This window comes from Euprymna scolopes, chromosome 1 (assembly GCF_053919585.1).
Source record: "Euprymna scolopes isolate OS-2025 chromosome 1, ASM5391958v1, whole genome shotgun sequence".
NCBI classification, from domain to species: domain Eukaryota; kingdom Metazoa; phylum Mollusca; class Cephalopoda; order Sepiida; family Sepiolidae; genus Euprymna; species Euprymna scolopes.
Genome location: NC_136482.1, coordinates 103,068,834 through 103,090,629, shown reverse-complemented (window position 1 = coordinate 103,090,629; position 21,796 = coordinate 103,068,834). Strand labels below are relative to the sequence as shown.

The 21,796-nt window shown below is 31.8% G+C and overlaps 1 protein-coding gene across 2 annotated transcripts in view; it reads right to left on the bottom strand.

The window, feature by feature from the left end:
- LOC145262701 (uncharacterized) overlaps positions 1–21,796 on the bottom strand; it is a 375,299-nt gene that overhangs the window by 141,198 nt on the left and 212,305 nt on the right. The window contains exon 1 of one of the 2 annotated variants that reach the window (XM_080119836.1): positions 4,341–5,045. The exons of the other annotated variant lie outside the window; for it this stretch is intronic. Coding sequence (XP_079975962.1) covers positions 4,341–4,502 — 162 coding nt within the window. The 5' untranslated portion in view covers positions 4,503–5,045. Of the gene's footprint in view, positions 1–4,340; positions 5,046–21,796 lie in introns of those variants that run through there. 2 annotated transcript variants of the gene reach the window in all.

Genomic DNA, 21,796 nt, shown 5'->3' with positions numbered 1-21,796 from the left:
GAAAAGTAAATAGGAGCACCAAATGTTAGAGATTTGTTTTAAAATTTATTTTGAAAAAATTGTGGATAAATTTCCAAACTAGTCGTCATCATTATCATCATATTCATTTGACATCTTGTTGACATGTGTTAGACTTTATTTTCCTTTTTAGAAATTGACTATCGCTTGAACCTACTTTTGATGAGGTCTTTATCTCTCTTTCTCTCAAATGCATCCTTTTTGCTCCCGTTTTCCCTTACCTTCTGCCAACTGACCATGCTGCCTCAACCGTTATTCATCTACTAACCTAAGATCTCAATTTAGTTTAAAAGAATTTCCCAGCAATTACAGATTAGAGGAAGAAATTACATAGGGAATTATTTTAACCTGACATACATTCTGGAACTTTTATTCATAATAATAAAAAAACAAAACGGTTTAGTCTTGAAGTAAGGAAAGGATAGACTTAAAATCACAAGTCTTTTTAAGTTAGCATAATAAAAGTAGCCTTTGCCTTTCCCAAGGCATCCACAAGTGGGCTATTTGCCCATAGCCGGGGGATTCTTCACAGTACACAACAGCCGGATGAATGTAATTAAAGCAAACCCTTTTTCCACTTTCCCTTGTTTGTTGCTGCTGTTGTTATTGTTGCTGCCGCCGCTCTGCATTGCAAACACATGCACAGAGTTCTCCCTCACCATCAGTCTGAAGAAAACCAACATCATGAGCCACGATATTAAAACCACCCCTAAAATCATTATTGGCGATCACACCCTGGAGGTGGTAGACAAGTTCACATACTTTGGCTCCATCATCACCAGAAACTTGTCTCTGGATGCAGAACTTAGCATAAGAACAGGCAAAGCAGTCACTGCCATGGCCTGTCTAACAAGTTTGGGGCAACACCTAGCTGACACTAACCACAAAGATGAGAGTATACCAGGCCTGCATGCTGAGTACTCTTCTTTATAGCAGTGAGTCCTGGACTTTGTACACTCATCAAGAACAAAGACTAAATGCTTTCCACATGTACAATCTCAGACATCTTTTAGGCATCTCCTGGCAGGATCGTCACAAACACAGTTGTCTTGTTTCAGGCTGGCATACCAAGCATGTTTGCCATTCTAACTCAGTGACGCTTGAGTTGGTTTGGTCACGTGTGCAGAATGGAAGTTGGTCATATCCCAAAGTACATCCAGTATGGTGAGCCTATCTCTGGAACATGGCCAATCAGACGACCAACTCTTTGCTACAAGGACACCTGCAACAGAGACCTGAAGACTTGTGGCATTCAGCCACAAGATCTCGAGTCAGAATCATCTGATCACACAGCATGGCAAACAAAGGTCAAGGACAGCATCAAATTAGCAGAAAAGAAGAAAGAAAATGTGAAGAAAAGAGAACCTACAGGCAAGAGAGGATACAGTCCACCCCTGCCACCCTCACCATTCCTACCGTTGATTATAACTGCAGCAACTGGCAACGTAGCTGCAAATCTAAAATTAGACTATTTAGCCACAGCTGACGCCATAGTAGACCAAAATAGGTGCAGAATGACATTGTCTCAAGAGACAGAAGGTTGTTATCAATCAAATCAAAGTAGTTACATTTTTGTAAAATAATTTAGGTTTTCAAATGTATCTCATAGTAGTCTCTTAAATGCAGCCTTATTAGATTCCTAGTACTACCAGATCAGGCTGTGTGAAGATACTAGCTTCCTGACCTAAAATGCACCAAACAGTAATGTTATTGGGGTGTTTTTCCATTCTCTTTATAAAAATCCATCATGTTATGTAAAATCAAAAACAAAAAACAATTTTCCTACAAAGACAAAACAAGCAAAACACCATGAATAAATTTTTTAAGATAAAAAAACTTGAATAAGAACTTTGTATTATTTGGATTCAACAGACTAGTGTTCTCATCTTGAGTGTAATTTTCACAATGCTTCGGTCTTTGTAACCTCCAACCTTCTTCAGGTGTATCATGTTGAACTTGGGAATGTTTCTGTTGAACTCAGGAATTTGGATGGAATTTTGAGTAGAACCCTTCATTTACTTTACGAGGGTAGCATGGTCGTATTCCGTCAGCCTTGCAAAAGGACCCATGGCGCAGTGGTTAGAGTACTTGGAAAAATCAATTGTAAAAAGTGATATTTTCCTGAAGGTTGAAGGTTCAATCCTCGGTGTGAGCAACCGAAAAATACAATTGCGAATTACTTAGGACCTCTATCCAGTCATGGCTGAGGGAACAAGAGCATGTTCCCCTACGTGAAGTAAGTAAAGGGTCCTGCTTGAAATTCTGTCCAAATTCCCGAGTTCAAAAGAAACATTCCCGAGTTCGATAAGAACATTCAAGTTCGACAAGATACATCTGAAGAAGGTCAGAGGTTACATCGACCGAAACGTTGTGAAAATCACACTCAAGATGAGAACAGTAGTCCGATAAATCCAAATAATACGAATAACCAATCCTCATCTCAAAAATTCAGAAACGAATAAAAACTTATCCCAAATTACTGAATTTAGCATTAAGTAAGCCCAAAAGGGCTGATATGCTGTAAAACAAAAGAACCAAACCTTATTAGATTAATCCAGTAGGCCAACATATGATATTCTAGACTTCTACTGATTTAGATTTACATGTAGTTAATAGGGCTATGACAAAAGAATATTCTTATTTTTTTTGACTCTCGAGTATATATCTGACACAGTTAATCAATCAAGAACCACATCATTATCTAAAAACATATAAGATATTAACTGATATATACTTGAGAGTCAAAATAATGAAAAGAATATTCTCTTGTCATAGCCTTAGTAATTAATATACTACTTCAAGAAACATTTGGTGGTGGTGGAGGTGGGGAGGGAGGGGGGTGATCACAAAATTTAGAAAAGACAAAATAAATAAATAAAAATTACTATAAGGAGGGTAAAAAAAATGAATGTCTTATTTATACATATGACTTTCATTAACTACAATACTAACCCTAAGTCCAGGTAGCAGTGGAGATCGAAAATTTGATTTCACATGATTAACAGATTATGGCAACTGATAATCTGCAAGAATCCAAAATTGTATATCTAATTAAATGTGCTTGAATTAGTTATGATGAATAGAAAAGTTAAGGATTCTGCATTTTTGTTCATGTAAAATTCATACAGCTGGTTTTTTTTTTTTGGGGGGGGGGGGGTTATCACAGTATGACAGTTAAACACTTTTTCTGTAAAACCTGATAAGAAACATAAAATGATAAAAAGTCCAATAAAAAAACATAACTTAAGGTACTTGTGCAGAATACAGATTGTGCTGAAATAATTATATTATTATTTAGAAACCTATTCTTAAAAAAAGGAGGGGATTTTTTTAAAACTATTCTGTACTTTCACCTAACAACTTAATAAACAAAAGATACCGTGAAAACTGAATTTAATTTGAAAATCCTATCTAAAATATAGCATGGTCTGTAAACTGCAAAAGTATCTAATGCAGTAATAATCCGAAAAATATCAGTTCCAGGACAGGTAAAATTAATTCAGTGAACGAAACACTTTGGCACCATTTTATGTTTCCTTACGAAGATTAAAATCAAGTTATAATGATGCTAAACAAAGAATGCTAATTGCAATCTTGATCAAAATCCGTTTACATCATTTTGATTCTAGAAAATGTCTAAAATTTAAGTGGACTTAAGAAATTTAAATTCAAGCAATCTTAACTGATGTCTAATGATTATGCATAAAAATTGAATGCAAATCTGAAATATTTTAATTTTTAAAAGGAAGATTGTGCCCATATTATGTCTCGTAAAACACTTAAGAATGCCCTGAGGGAACTGGAATGTATAAGATATTTATTAATGAATATCTAATACCTATTGCTAGGTCTAGCAGCCGTGTTCCCAAATTTATAATGATCAGTTAATTAGTTTTGGAGTGGATCCTTTGCATACGAATATATAGACATGTACACATACCTAACTTTATTTTAATAATGACCAAAACACACCAAAGTTCTGATCATACACTTCGTTTATAAATCCCAGAAGTCAATTTAATTAAATGTAAACCTTCCACTCAAACAACCCATTCTTATTAAGTGAACTTAAAACCAGATATTTCCTTAAACCCTGTCCCCTTAGCAACACACAAACTGGTTACTTACCAAGAATATTAAAATACAATATTTATATACATTACACCATAACTCTTCGGCGATTATAGTTGTTTATATTTGACAAAGAAAAAAAAACTTTAAAAGAAAAACTAAAAACATGCAAATAAATGGTGCTAGAATAAGAAATGATTATATATATATATATATATATATATATATATATATATATATATAAATATTACCTTTTGCTCCTCCTCTTCCTTTTCTTGTTCGGTAAGAAGATCCTTTTTCTCTTCCTCCCCGGATGATGTAGGTATCACAGCTGAATTATTATTGATATTCTTAAAAATCATATTGGTCGGTCCAAGAGCTTTTTTCTTATATTTGTAAGACCACTTCATCATGGTAATTGCAGCAAATAATTTCTTTAAGTTATTTTTTTAATTTTTCTTTCTTTTCTTCTTTTTTTAATGCGAAATTTTGAAATAAGAGTTACAGTTTCCAAGGTAATAAATATAAAATGCGTTTCTGCAATATATTCCGGTGTACCACTAGATAAGGAATTGGACAACCGACAGGGGGCACTATCCCCCGGGATGACAGCAATAACAATAATATTAGTATTGATAATATTATTAATAATAACAGCACCACAACCACTGCTCTCAGCAGCTGGGTGTAAAGCAACATGTGTACTCTGGTGTTATTAGCTAGATTCTTCCCAGGCATCCCAACGACGGTGGTAGCGGCTGACTGTCTTTCTTCCCGTTGTCAGGAGTTAGAATTGTACTGTAATTTCATTGTCGCCCTCCTCCCCAGACAAATGCAGGTAACCCACATGGACCCGAGCTGTCATACCGACTGACTCCAGCTATCATAGCTGGACGAAGCACTTGTAGAAGAGAAGGCGACAGACACAAACGCACGCGAACACACGAATCATAAACTGAAGATATATAATAAAAAAAAAAAAAGAAGAAGAAGAAGAAGAAGAAACTGCTAGGAAATACTTGGGGGTGGTATAAAAAGGAAAACTCCCCTTCTCTAAACTTTTCACCTTCTGATCTGGTGGTATTTTTTTAAAAGGGATTTTTTGTACTTTAGTTTCCCCCACTCTCTTTCAAAGTTTACCTCCCCACTTTTTTTTTTATTATTATTCAGTTCATATGCTTGGCTACTTTGCAGGCGGAAAAAAAGGGGAAGGGCGACAGGAAAGTTTAAAACGTCTTGTCTACTTACAGGAAGCCGATTAAATCGTTTTGACACTAGTTATACACAAACGTAATACAATACACAAACGTTTTCTTCTTTCTTAACATATATTGGTTAGCTCAAAGACTTTTCGCTGTTCCCTCAAAAATATTAACTTTTAGCGATTTGAGATTTAGCAACAATTTTTTTTTTTAATCAAGAAAAAATGACTTAAGTCTAAGAATTTGCATTTTTTTTTTTGTTTGTTGTTCTTATGATAATAAAACGGTTAAAAATTTTCAATAAGTTTATTGACATGACTCAACATCAAGAAATCAATGAAAAAGATAACTGTCGTCATCGATAGATAGAAGGTAATTATGTGAATACAATATTCCTGCGTTGTAATTTGAAAAAGAAATGAAACCTACTGCCTAGAAAATGTTCTAAATAAATCCTTAAAAAGCAAGAAAAGTGATATTTAAAGCACATATTCATGTAAAAATAATGTTAATTTAATTTTCAACAAATGCACAAAATATATTAATTACATTGGACCATTAATTATTGTTATCATAATTGCTTTATGCTTACAAAATACATCACTCTGGAGTACCCAGCAATCAAATAATCTTTAATGAAATAAAGCGTCAATTAAACATGGAATCTATCAGCACTTATATTTCAATTAGAGCCTATTTTTTTTTAAATCAATAAGCAAGAAAATCTAAAAATTCAACGACAATACACTGATAAAAAGAACGATCAAATATCTCTCTCTCTCTCTCATATATATATATATATATATATATATATATATATATATATATATATATATATATATATATATATATATATCACTAATGAATGAAAATATTTCCCAAGCAGTTGAACTCAGATGTTTATGGTTTTCTCAAGGAAAATAAAGCAAAACCCATATGTATATATATACCTTTTCCCAAAGGTTTCATACTTGTAGGTTTTCAATTCCCAAAGTTTTCGTGTTTCGCTTTTAAAGCAAATTGTAAGTAAATTTCATAAACTAATATTAAAGACTCGCTCTAAAATACAAAAAGATTTCAATCTTTGGCAAAAGATACTATCCAAACTAGTTATTGCTCTCCAGTTAGTACTCACATATAAATCTTTAAATTAAAAAAATGATTATTGTGGGCAAATTATATTATAACAATGTTTGAACAGGCAAAACCTAAAGTTTACAATTTCTTTTTTATGCATAAAAATGCTAAACCCAATCGTGAAAAAAAAATACAATGTTAATTTTATATATATATATATATATATATATATATATATATATATATATATATATATATATATATATATATATAAATTATTTGATTAAATTGAAAAACTTATAAATTGTGGTAAAGTAACTGACATGTATATGTATATATAACAGCTTTAATTGCCAATAGGTATTTGATTTCTTATTTCTTATTTTTTAGAGACTTAACCAAAATAGTCTAGGAGCAAAGTGTCGTATCTGTTCTGATATTATATTTCATCTTATTTTGTCTTTGATCAGTGATAAATCCTTCTAGACTGAGGCAATTTAAATTTTCATCTCAATCCAGAATACTTCCCTGAGCTGGATTTTACCCATATTAAAAACCGACCTAATGTCTGTCTTTACAAGGAAATAGGAATCTAATCAAAAAATGGAAAATAGTACCTCAAAAATATTTCTAAATACCACTGGCATAGGCAGAGATAAAATTTCCTTAAAAACGGTACTTTCGTTCTCCCTCCAGCTAATAAACTACTGAGAATTATTACAATTGAAATTAATCTTAATAATACCGATAGTTTCTAAGATTAGTCTCGGTGAAGGTAGATATGAGGAAAACTGTAATGATCCAGCTCATTAGTTGCAAACGCTTTGGTTTAATTAATTAACTCCACATGTTCAGTCATATCAAATGATATGTTTCTTTTTAACTTGATAATTCCATATGTAAGAACAGCGTTCTGCCAATAAGCTCTTCAACCAGGTAAAAACTCCAGTTGGTAAGAATATCCAAAGTCAGGTGTTCATTATCAGTCCATTCCTAAAGAAGACACCAAGTGGTTAACAACATGACTGTGCAAAAAAAAAAAAAAAAAGAGCTGTCTGTACTGAAGCATAAATACATATGTAAGTCAGACTGATATTCTCAGGTTCTACAGGTGGTAGTAGCATCGTTGATACTAGAGTAGACTAGTAAATGTGGGTGTGTTCTCACCTGAAAAAGACAATCATGAATGACAGCTGATGAAGGGGGGGGGGCTGTGAGAAGAAATTGGGATAATAATATAAACAATTAAACTAGATTTTTATCTTTTCTTTACCTTGAAAATCTTTTTATTGTTACACAGAAAGGCTAATCATAGAAAGTTTTTTAAAAAAATAAAAATAAAATAAATAAAATAATTATAAATAAATAACAATTATTCTTTTCAAGTGATTTGGCTTTTAACAAATCTTACAAAAAAAAACTCAAATGTTTGTGGAAAAGGAAAGGCAACATTTCTAGTTTATTTTAGTATTTATAACTATCCTATATAAAGTTTAATTCAACTGTGGACTGTTAAAAACAATAGTTTTTTTATTTTTTATAAATTAACTTTCCTGTTTTCATATACGTTGTATAATAACAAGGTTGAAATTATGAAAGAACTGTTATAAGTTGATAGTAGATAAAATCTTGAACGTTAAAAGCTAGTAATATTTCTGACACGAAAATATTACATTTTAGAAAATAATCTAATTTGATTGAAAGTCTATTCCAATTCATAAACTACCGGGACGGATAACATTCCTTAAACAAAACGGTTTTGCACCACTTTTATACTCTCTTATGAAGATTAAAATCAAGCTATAATTCTACTAAACCAATAACTCAATGCATGATTTTGATTCTAGAAAATAGCTAAAATTTAAGCTTAAGGGATCTTCAGTGAAATTCAGTGATTTCAGTTTAATGGTTAGGGATAAAATTAAATGCAAATCTAAAATGTTGGGATTTTCAAAATGGAGGTTGTGCATTGCCCCCCCCCCTCCAAAAAAGAAAACCCCACTTTAAAATACTTCTGTGGGAGAATATTTATTATTTGATACCTATTGTTAAGATTTTATAAAAATCGGAGATATCTGAATTTTCATAAAGCACCCCCACCCTCTTATTGCCCCCTTTGCATAAACCTAAATTAAATAGTCCACATAACGACTCATTGAGCCCAACAGTTGTGTTCCAAAATTCATAATTAGCGAATTATATAAATATATTTTCTCTAATGCATGTTTCCTTGGAGAGCAGGGATAATTCCTGTTTGCTTTTCTTGCAATAATTATGCCGTATTTACCCCTAGTTATATAGTTAATTCTTTGGAAGATGTAATAGACATACTTCATTCAGTAGAACCCAAAAATGAACTTCTAGCTTCACTTGACGTTGAAAATCTCTTTACAAATGTCCCTGTTCATGAAACTATAGAGATAATAATTAATAATATATATAATAATCCTACTCTCCCTGCACTTAAAATCAACCCTAACACCCTAAGAAAATTATTAAACTCCTGCGCACTGAGATCCCTTCCTATAGTCTCAATGGCACCCTATATATCCAGGTTGATGGAGTTTCAATGGGCTCGGTTCTATGCCCGTTGTTTTCCGAATTTTATATGACCAACCTGGAAACTAAAATCTTTAATATCATACCTAAACCATCCATCTATGTTAGGTGCGTCAATGATATACTTTTATTAACAAAAAAATTAGATGAGCTAACAAAAATTAAAACCACACTTAATAATTCCCTGCTAAATTTCATGCATGAAATAAATATAAATACTCTTCCTTGATATAGAAATTAAAGTCGACACTGATAGATTTATTACCTGCCCATACAAAAAACCTGCCAGTAAAGAATCATGTGTTCTCAATTTTAAAAATGAATGTCCTGATAGATAAAAAATGGCCATAGTGAAAAATCTCATCTACCGAGCCAAACGTAGTTTTTTCACTAATGAAATATTTTATAAGGCACTCTCTAACATAAAACAAACCCTGATTAATAACAACTTCCCACATTATATTGTTGATCAGCAGATTAAACACACTTTATGTGCCATTACAAAAAACATATATATATATATATATATATATATATATATGTTAGCAGCGATACCCTAAAGTTATCCGGGATTGAATGATGATCAACAAATGTTCCACCTTAACATACTTTTGTGAGTTAAATCGGTGAAATTGTTCATTTTTTAATCAAATCGATTGCCTGCTCTACTTAGGGATTCCCCCTTCACTGCGTACCGGCAGGAAGCTTCACATGCCTCCCAGCGTTGACTTAGTCCACATTGTAGTCTACATTGCACCGTAGAGAATCTGTCAATTTTATAAAAATATCTGTAAATACTGGATTTATATAAAGTTTAAAATGCAAAAATCAAGTATCATGATTCAACTGTGCTCTTAAAAGTAACATTCATTTCGAACATGCCCCTGTTTTATAAAAGAATCTATAGTTGATTTAATAAACTGGGCCTTTCTGCTTGTGCAGTGATAAAACTTCTCAGATGCACCTGTGATGTTAGGTTGTATAAAAGTGTTAACTTTGGTCAAAATCGGACTTCCTTCTATAATCAGATTTTTTCGATTATCGATTTTCAATATTTACCAGATGCATTTCAATACAAAACCTATGTAAGAACACTCCCAGACACATCAAGTACCTTTGAGTGAAATTTCAAAAAATCGACCCAGCCCTTTTGCAATCCATAGGGAACAAACTCACACACACAAAGTTCCTTTTACATGCTAGTAAATGTATATACACACACACACACACACCTAACAGGACGGGTAAAATTCCCTGAAAAGAATAATTTTGTACTAAATTTTGTCCCCCAACGGAAATTAAAATCAAGATATAATGATACTAAACCCTATGTCCAGAATCTTTATTTCAATTTTGATCAAAATCCATAACATGATTTTGATTATAAAAAATGTAATATTTAAGGCTTAAGCTTTAAGGGTCTTAAGAAACTGAAATTCATAGAATATCTAATACCTATTGTTCAAATTTCACGAAACTCATAAGCATATGAATTTTCATGAAGAGCTTCCACCTCCTTTCCTTTGCATAAACCTAAACTAAATATAACCCGCATTACTCAACTATATGTCTGGCAACTGCGTTCCCACATTTATAATGATCGATTAATTAGTTTATGAGTGGATCTTTACATACGAATACATAAACGTATACACATAAGTACATATAAATAGAGGTTAAAACGTTTGTCTACAATTTTTTATACATACATTAAAAACAAAAATCACATTTTTTTTACTTGTATGTTGATTGCAACTTTCTGTCTCGTGACACAATGACTGCCTCTAGTCTGGTGTACTGCATTGTCTGTTGTGACTATATAGTCTAAGCTAGAGTTGTCTTTCTAGATGCACGCCTGCGGATGATAAGGGAACCTAGGTTTTTCCAGTTATCAGTGTCCCCCTCTCAGTGTTGCAGACAAAGTCTGACGGAAAGGCAAGCCTATACAGTCAGAGCCAATGGTGCTGCAGGAGTTGCCGGAAAGGTGTGGCCATCCTTCACCATCTGCCTATTGGAATTCCAAGCCATTTTTTTTTTTACTTATAGCAAACAAATATAATGCAAGCTTTTTGTCAATACCATAATACCATTTATGATTAGAAAGTGTATAATAGAAAAAAAAATTCTCATCTATCTTTGAGGACTATTGAATAGTGTGCATATATTTGCTAGTATCATTAACTTTTATATAAGAGATGGTGAGATTCTTTTTGTTCTCTTTTATTCTTAAATTGTTAATTCCATCTTTCCACGTCTTTGGCCGTTTCTCTCTAAACGACTTCTTTTTCATCAGACGTGTCTTGTTCGTTTATATTAAAATAAATGGTTTACAGAAGCATAGCCCTGTCATTTTTCTGCATCCTCACAAAGACCAAATAAGTGAAGGCCCAGCACTCACTAATATTTCACATAACACGAACGACATAATTGTTCTAAACTTGACTCCGAATTACAAATGAAAGTGAATAACAGGTTAAAATGAGAAAGACATCACAAAACTAATTCTAATACAAAATCCATTACATGACTTTGATTTTAGAAAATGTCTAAAATTTAAGGTTAAGAGGTCTTAAGAAGGAACTGAAATTCAGGCTTAATTGGTATCTTATTACTAGGGCTATCACAACAGCATATTCTTTTCATTACTTTTATTCGATTATATATCCGATACAGTTAGTTTATCATTCGAGAACCACATTACTCTACATAAAAACATATAAGATATCAATGGATATATACCTGACAATCAAAACAAGGAAAAGAATATGCTGTTGTCATAGCCCTACTTATTAGTGGTGGGACGATTAATCGGAATCGGAAATCGTAAGAATCGTGTATTTTGGGTGGAATCGGAATTGCATCGTTAAAAATACCTTAGATTTACGATTCTTTCACTACGATTCTCTTATATTTTTAAGTTGAACTGTTTGTTTGAAGTGAGATTAATGCTGTCAAAAATTTATGATAAAAACGTCATAGAACTTTTTATAACATATTTAATATGATGTACAAGAATTTTATTAACTTCTTTAAAGGTAATCTTTATTTAACTTAATGAGTTTCAAAATTTCTTTGAAGTTTTTTCTTTAATTCTATGAATTAAATTTTTTTTTTTTTTTACTTTTAGCTAAACTTGCTTTTATATTTCACCATTTCGTTTTTTAGTAATAAATGCTTACCTACATTAAAAACCGACCTTGTGTCTAACTCTACCTTCATAGGGAGGCAAGTAAATAGGAAGTAATATGGCGGTTGAAAAATGTTTTTCGACCACCATAAAAGCATTACAATACATTTAAACCCTGAAGAATTTTCGCCATGCGCACTTGTTGTTCTAAGTTAACTAGCCACTACTTGTGTTTCAAACTTAAAAAAAAAAGCGCTTTAAAATAATAAAAAGCACTAAAGCTTTTAATGTTTTGAAATGGGGGGTTTCAGGCGCCCCTATTATCCCAAAGAACAAGCTATGTAAACACTTTGCAATATTTTTCAATAATTACTTTTAAAAAAATTCTTTACAATCAATTTTTATTTAAAATTAAGAAATTATTTTCTAAAATATTTTGTTTATATCTGTTTACATTTTGTTTTTAAGTAAAATTAAGAAATTAATTTTAAAAATATTGTTTATATCCATCTTCATTCAAAAGGGTTACTTTTCGGTAGCCTCGCCGGTTGTTAATCTAAATTTTTTGAATGTCAGAACGAGGCTCGTCTGCGGGACCTACTTATCTAAGCTTCACCGATTTTTGTTATTATAATTTTATTTGTTTTTTTTTTGTTTGTTTATTGAGGGTGGGGGATATTTTTTTTTTTGTCAAAGTTTATGTAATTAATAGCAGGAAAATTGGTGAAAGTCAAAACGGAATTCGTGCTATTTTAAAATGCTATTTTCAAGTTTAATTAAAGTTTTACAATAGCCTTTTCTTATTATTGTTTTTGTATTCTTTGTTATTTTTATGTATTTATTTATTTTTTGTCGGATTTAACAAACAAACAAAATGAAAGCACAGTAAAACAAAACAAACAAAAAAAAATTGGTGCTTATGCACTTATGTTACCGTTATTTTATTTTTTAAAAATGGTTTAAGTGCCTCGCCCAATGTTTGAAGAGTTTCTAATTGTTTTTAAAGGAAAATTGGTGAAAGTAAAACTTAGCACTTGTGGCGATAAACAAAAATAAACAAAAAGCTTTAGCATGTACGTACCTCTCATGGAATGTCGTAGATCGAAACACAGTGAAATGTTATTTGGTGCTAGTGCACTTATTGATCCGCATTATTTTTAAATAGTACTTTCAAGTTTAAAGTTTTACGATACCTGTTTTTATTAAATTGTTAGGTGAAAGTATTGAATAGGTACACAACACCCTCCCGTCCCCATGTTAAGAATGGCTTTCTAAATAATGTCATTATTTCAGCACGGTTCAATAAGTGCATGAGTACCTTTTATTTTCTTGAATAAAATAAAAACTACTCGACGAGAACACTACTTTTTTGTTTTAATATTTTTTTTTTTTTTTCAAAAATAAAAAATAAAAATTTCAATTGTTCAAAACATGTTTTTTCCCCAAAGCTTATTGGAATTTTTTTTTTTTTGATTATCATGCACATGCACTAAAAATGTTTCAAGATTTAATATTTTTTCACTTTTCATGTTATAAGCCTCTCTATACATGGCCTCATTGACATGAAACCATTTCATTTCTCCTACTGATTCCGATATGTATTTCAACCTTCTTTTAATACGAGATCAGAATCGGAAAAAATTTAGGAATCGTCCCAACACTACTACTTCAATATTGTTGGTGCAAACGCCAGTAAGCAGATTTTTAAATAAAAAATAACGCAGGTATCGTAAAACTTTAATTAAACTTGAAAATAATATTTAAAAATAGCGCGGACTCCATTTTGACTTTCACCAATTTTCCTGTTAATAATTATATAAACTCCGGCAAAAAGAAAAATATCCATAAAAAACAAAAACAAAAAAACAAAACATAAAATCATAATAACAAAAACCATGCGCAAATTTCAAACCAAAATACATAATAAAAAAAAACTAGGTCACATAATGCAAAAATTCTGTCCTTGTAAAAATAATAACCTCGCCCTCAGTCGAACAACGTACAACATCAGAGTCGATGCGTATTTCGCTACAGGGGTAGCATTCGTGTACGTCCGCCTTTTTTCTTTATATTTTTAATATATAAAATAACTCCTGAAATTGATTGTTATTAATTTCATAGTGCATGTTTAATTCATGGTTAAAATATTTGTTTTGACTTTTATCTTCAATGAAAGAAATTTTACGAAAAAAATCAAATCGTTTTCAAAATTCCCTTAATTATATTTCCACTTTTTCTCTGTACCAAATTTTTTCGCTTCATAAAAACTTTCGATTATATAATGGTATATTTCAAAACAACAATTTCATCAGAATCGTACTTGGTATCGGAATCGTTAATTAACATTTTCCTGGAATCAGAATCGGAAAAAATTTAGGAATCGTCCCAACACTACTACTTATTACAAAAGTCAGATTTAATGGAGTTGAATTTTCTAATGGGAGCTTATGCCTATATTATGCCCCCCAAAGACTTTAAAATAACATCAAAAACTTGAAATTTGGGGAATATTTATCAATTGATATGTATTGTCAGTTTAAAAATTGGAGGTATTTAATTTTTTATGAAGCCCTCCCCCCCGCCCTTTTCTTCTGCCTTTGCATCAACCTAAAGTAACCAAAATATAGCCCGCATTTTGATCACTTTCGCTTAGCAGCTATGTTTTTAGATTACTAATGATCGGTGAGTTAGTTTAGGAGTAGATCCTGTATGTACAAATATATAAAATATACAAATACTTAACTTTCTATAGATAAAGATATAACTTATATACATGTAATGTTTTAAAAAAATAAATGGGTTTGTGTTGCTGTTTTTATATATGTTCGTCTATAATGAACATTTTAAAATATTTCCTATTGATATCGCATATTAGTTTTCTTATATGGAAAAACTCTTACTTTAATTTACATAATACTATGTTAAGTCATTTCGTATTTGTACAATCAGCAAAGATGGTGATTAATCTGATCTAGTTACGGTAAAAATTCCGACTTTACCTATTTTAAAATGAATTGTTCCAAAATTAAATTTTGTAGTCCCTTTGACTAAAACAGTACAATTTTTAATAAGAACATTAAAAAAAAATATTGATTTTATTGGTTTCAAGATTCATAATTATTTTTACAAAGTCAAGAAAAGAATCAATTTGCTACAATTTTAAATAAAGAGACATATTCATTTTATTTACTTATAGAGTATTTAGCTGACAATTATTTTTATTGAAAAAGAAGTATTTTTTTCTTAAAAGACAGACATTATCCCAAAAGGAATATTCTTAGCAGTACATCATACAAATTGATGTGGAAATCACTGGAATTTCTATAGGGTCCCACTAGTAAAAACGGAACAGCATTATTTTTTTTTTTGAATCCTGAGTAATCACAAATGAATAATATAAGTCCGTATGTCATCATCATTATGTATTGACCTTGCTACCTCAACTGTTCTTTATCTACTAACCCCAGAACTCTCATCTATTCTTTATACATGACCATACGAACAATTTGATATTTCTCGGCGGTCCTCCAATCTAGGCCTGCTTTTAAGATTCATGATAAAGATTCTAGACAATTTTTAGTATTATATCTTACTTTTAATTTTTGTAAGAGGACATAGAACTTTGTGTAAAACTATTCTGTTCAGGGAATTAATTTTACCCATTCTGGAACAGGTATTTTTCTAGTTCTATCTTTCTTAAAATTCTTTAAATTCAAACGAATAGTGAAAGAAATAAAATGGACCTTGAAAAACTAAAATATTTCAAGTTCTAGTCAGAAAAACATGGTATAGTTACCTCTTTAAACAATAAAGCCCCCTTTTTTTTTTCAACTGTAAACTGAAACTTCCTATTTCTTTTCTTAATGCCTTGTTTCTAATAGAAAAAAAAAAGTTAAAGATATATTGTTAATGACAGAAAGAAAAGAATCAAAAGGCAAACAATGCACATAAACCAAAGTTGTTTCTGTCTTCTTTAAATAGATGATGTTATCGAAGCTATAAATCTAAATTTATAAAATTGAGTTGTATAAGAGATTGTAAGCATATTTCAGGTTATAAGGAAAAAGAAAACCGAGTCATCTACGAAACGAAGGGTCTTTGTCTCTTTAGAAGTTTTTTTTTTTTTTTTTTTTTTTTTTTGCAATGCAGACTTAAAACATAAAATCCGTTAATCACTATAGCCTAAAGATTATAGCAACAAGCATACAAAAAAAGATTAGGATAATATGCTGCTCGTCATGCCATTGCTCGATTTTTCAATCTAAACACTGAATTCCCTGTTTCTTAACGCTTCTGTGAACATTTACAGAAAGAATTTCTAGTTTGCCCCCCCCTCCCCCCGACCTGTAAATTCACCCTTGTTCGTTTGTCCGAACTTTTCTCAATAACTACGCCTTGGAATTTTTTTGAAATTTTGCACAAACATTAAACATGATATGAGTAAAAAAGTTACAGAACGGATTTTCTGGGAAAACTCCGCTATCTTTGATTTTAATATATATATATATATATATATATATATATATATATATATATATATATATATATATATATATGAGAGAGAGAGAGAGAGAGAAAGCTGTTTGATATATCACATTTTGAATAATAGAAATTCAGTTTCACAATTACAAAGAACGTTTTGATTGATATTATTGAGGTGGAGTCTTTTTGATTGAACACTTCATCGATTGCTTAATTGCGTTCTTACTTGTACAAGCAAACGCAAGTTGTTTTCTATTACAAACTTATTCATTAAATTAAAAAAAAAATCATTGGATGCTGTTGGGAAACAAAATGGAAAGATTTTGATATTTTTTATTCTTATATAAAATGCTTAAAATTGGAAAATAGTATATATGCACAGCTTGTTGGAGCATTTGTCCTGCTTGCTAGACAAACTATCCCAACCAAATTATTTTTGCAGACAGAAGACACACTTGATCTGATAATTAGCCATTTTCATATCCGTGATATCAGTTAAAACTGCAGATACAACCAAGACATGTGAACCTGATCTTATCCTTGCGAAAGCAATGCCCTGCTCGGTTGGCCCCTATTTTCTTCAGACTATAATAAATTCCTTACCGAATCTTACTTCCCTAATACCTAGAAAATTGTCTCTATGTTACTAGTAATCAAGAATTCTGGTGAAATTGAATCACTCAATTATCACCCTATCAGTTTTCTCCCATACCAGGAATCATTAATCAATCAAGCATTAAACCACCATCTCGTAAATACGAAACTTCTTTCTGGACTATAGATTTATACATGTTTATGATTTATGAATGAGTATGAATTTAGGCAAGTCTGTTCTACTGCACATATCCTAATGAGGATCTCTGAATGCATATTTCATACACTGGACAAGGCAGAGGAAGTTAGGGTGGTAACTCTTGATATATCCAAAACCATTAACAAGGTCTGGGATGTATGGCTTCTTATGAAAATTAAATTATACAGTATTAGCAAGCGAATACTTAATATAATCAGATTCTTGTTATACAAGAAAAAAACAGCTATATTGTATTTAATATTATATTAATTGGATCTGCCCCGGGGATCGATCCTCGGACCTATCTGATTGGGTTGGTGCATCTACCACTAGTCTCTTCCTATTAGACAGAGAATAAAATAGTCTCTAATCTAACAGGTCCCACACTATCAATCTAGCTTCAACTTCTGTCCCATCACTGCAATTGCTTTACAAGTACTTTAATGGAATGTGTTCTGACAAACTCAGAGCACTTGTGCTCCCTCAATGTAAATAAACCCAACTGACCAAATAAGCAGCAAAATCACACCTCTTCACTGTAGAGGTCCCCCCCCCCGATGCCAGAAAGCTTTCTACTCTAATAGTCCCCCCCCTCAAACTGCTAGACTTTGAAACTCCTTCCTGGTTTCCTACTTCCCTGATTGTACTAACATGTAGAAATTTAAATGTAATGCAAATAGACATATTGCTGCTCAACTCCCTACCTGCTTAGAATGTCCCTGTAAGCATCATCCATAATAGTAGCCCCTTACGACCCAGCGGCAAAGTACCTTATTTGGGATGAATAAACGTAATGAATAAAATATAAAACATAACCTTCTTTAGCAGAAAGAACACCAAAATAACAAAATTACTTGTCATCACCTACTTTTTTTTTTTTTTAGAAAATTTTGGAGGTTAAACAATTTCAGAACAAATAGATTTAGGTTCACAAAACTATTCACAAAAGAATACGGTAACAATGCCAACAAGAAACATCGAAATACGGGTCAACTAAATTCAGAGATACAAAGCTTTCAGAGCATTGCACCGGAAAATAACAAAAGCGTAAATCACTCATACGTATAGAACCTAAGAAAAACACTAAGGCAATATATTCAATATATTCAAATAAATATTTGTATAATCGGGAGGTGGAGTTGATGTAACATTTTATATTAGAGAAGAAGTTTTGTAAACGTATTTTTGGAGAAGAAATTTATAAAGAATTTCTTCTAAGAACAAAGATATAATCAAAATATGCCATATGTGACATGCACATGGTGATCGGAAAAACAGAAATAAGTAAATAAGAATTATAATCGAGATGGTGATGAGATGCAGGTCAGGGATGGAAATGTAATTTTTGTGATAATTTCATGGTTGGAACAAGGATTAACGTATAAACTTTTTGTTTATATTTTAAGGTATGCCGAGATGAGGAATTTGAGAAAAAAAATCTATTACATTAAATTGTTTGCTACAAAAATAAATCTTTTTGTTCCGTTTGGAACCAATTAAGAACAGAGTATAACGTGACACACATAGCACAATCACTTATATAGTTTACTTTATTGTATTATTTGTGGGAGAGGGGGTTAATCTCAATTTCTGTGATGAGGAACTGTAATTTGCATTATTTATTTACATGTACCAGACGGTTTTCCTCATCTTGGCTGGAGGTACCATCAATTAAATAAAGGATTTTGTTTGAAATTCCATGTAGATTAACGTTAATAACAGCTGGCAATATCAATGACAAAATGCACTTAGCTTTAACTCTTCACTACTTTTGTGGTTCTCCGCGTTCCTTAGAAATATATCATTGGTATGCAAGTGGTGCAATTCTTATCAGCAATGTCTGTAGACTATGTTCAAGTTTGATCACTTTCACTAATACTATTCGGAGAGGTATGAACACTTAATCCCTCTTCTCCCCGACTATAGGTGAAATAGTAGGGTAGAAACCATAGTAAAGCAACTAGTCTAGGAGAAGAAAAATTTTGATATAGCACCTGCGACTAGGTAGGTCTGTCATATGACTCATATAGTTCTCCTGTATAATGAACAGTTAAAGAGAGTCGTGTTTAAATCAATTCATATACAGGGGTTGTGTGATAGTTCGCACTGTTCATCCTCATTATCGAGTAAATACCACACGTTTGTTAATGTGGAGAAACAAAAACAAAAATATGCATAAATATTATTTTCATAATCATTTGAAAATTATTCGCTCCACCTACTTTCATTAGTTCTTATTCTAAGATGAAAACACAAGAAAACATTAAACACAAAAAGACTAATCCCTATTGTTATGAATATTGTTTAAAATACAAAAGATACTGAAGAAAAATATCTTAATGTCTCTAAATCTATCATGATTAAGGGTTAATCCATTAGAAGGGGTCATAAAAAGGTGAGATAAGAAATATAATAAAAATGGACTTTTTCTTATATTCACTCAATAGTAGGCTTAACAATGAAGATGCTATTTCAAATTTAAATGTGTCACTAACATATGGCTAGCTTCCTTGTCCTTTTGGCTATGAGCAAAGCGTAATATCTGTTCTGATACGATATTTCATCTGTTCTGTGTTCATTCGGTGAAGGAGAAATCTTTCTAGACTGAAGTAATTTAATTTTTTTCCCAGAATCCAGAATGCCCCTTTCTGGGAAGTTCACATCAAAAACCGACCTTATGTCTAACTCTGCTTTCATGGGGAAGCAATTAAATTGAGATGGCTAGCCTTTCAGAAGTGTGTCAATCAATGCCTCCATTCAGTCTCAAGAGACAATGGATACTCCCAGTAAGGGTAGCTGTGTAAGTAATTGTGAGGCAAGAGTTGCACAACCCTCAACCACACCTCTCTTGAATTAACACTGCTTGAGTCCAGTGGCAAAGAGAAGTGCTAGATGACTAGAAACAATACCGAGATAAGCAGAGAGTACATACAGCACCTCAAATTCCCAAATGGTTGCCCGTTTTAATACTGACCAAGCTCAATGTTGCGCAAATTCAGTGATCTAACAGGAACCAGTGTGTCAATGTAATTATGCCATATAGAGAGAGATGTGTTAATGCATTTAAAAATCCAACTTGACCGAAAATAGTGCTATTTCAAATTTATGCATGACAAATCAACAAAAATGTGTAGAAAATCTATCCTTGAAAGGAAGCTCAGTTCTTGAACAAAAGAATATAAAAAATTTACTATAGAATAGGTGTTGAAAGTTAAATTTTAAAAAAGAAAAAATCGTGCATATTAACCAAACACTTTTACTTATGCAAGCAATAAAGAATGATATACAAATAGTAAAAGGTGTATATACAGAAAGAGGGTTTGTAAATTCATGCACCTGCAGAACTTATATGTAGAAGTTGTCTGTTAATAAATGTGCACGCTTCTCATGTAGTTGTTGATTCTTTAATCAGAGAAAAAAAGGGTGCCCAAAAATCAGAAACAGATCAACACATAGTTGGTAAAGCCTCATCTTTTGGCTATAAAAACATGTGACTTTAAAACAAATCAGATATAATAGTTGCTTTTCAATCTTTTCCTTTGTTTTGTGCAAACTTTGTTTTTAGACAATAAAAACTCATAAGGAAATTACCAATGTATTTGACATCATGTCAGGACACTATTTTTCATTCTGCCTACTTTGGTAGGTAGATCAACACTATAAAAATAGTCTAATGTCACTATTTACTTGCCTCCTCACGAGGGCAGGTTTGGACACAAGGTCGACTTTTGATGTGTAGGAAAATTTTGTTCCCCCAAAAAAGGTGTACTCTAGATTTGGGGCAAAAAATTTTTAAATTGCCTCGATCTAGAAACATTTGTCCTTTACTGACCAAGGAGAAAATAAAGATGAAACTTCATATGAGAAAGGATAGTCCACTCTGCTCATAGCCAAAAGGCCCACGAGACTTTTATTGTCTATTGTCACATAATGCAAATCTCTAAATATTTGTTTCACTTCAAACAATAAAATACTAAGCATGAATTAATAGTAAATTTATTAAAAACTAGCTGTACCCTGGAACGCTTTGCTGTGGCTCGATTTGGTGTAATTCATTGTAAGAATCCCCATCACCGCGATTTTAGCACCCCGAAATCTACCAAAGAAATATTTTGTTATATACGAACGTGAGACAGACGTTTCCAACCCCAAAAAAGAAGAAGAAAAAGGAAGAAGAATGGGGGAAAAAATGGGTTCCTATTGCCGCCTCTAAGGGAAATACTTAAAAAAGATTTAAAAAAAAAAAAAAAAGAAAAACGATGAAAATAGAGAGAAAGGCATCGAACAAAGCGAAATATAACGGAAATGATTTATGATATGTTTAGTCAAAAAAAAAAAAGATTGGAAAGCCAGCGAACAAAGAGCAAAGAAACGGAAGAAAAAGGAAAGATTCGTTGTAAATTATTTTTTTTTTTTTTAGTGTAAAAAAAATCCGACTGTTTTACAAAGAAAGAAACTTTTATGTTA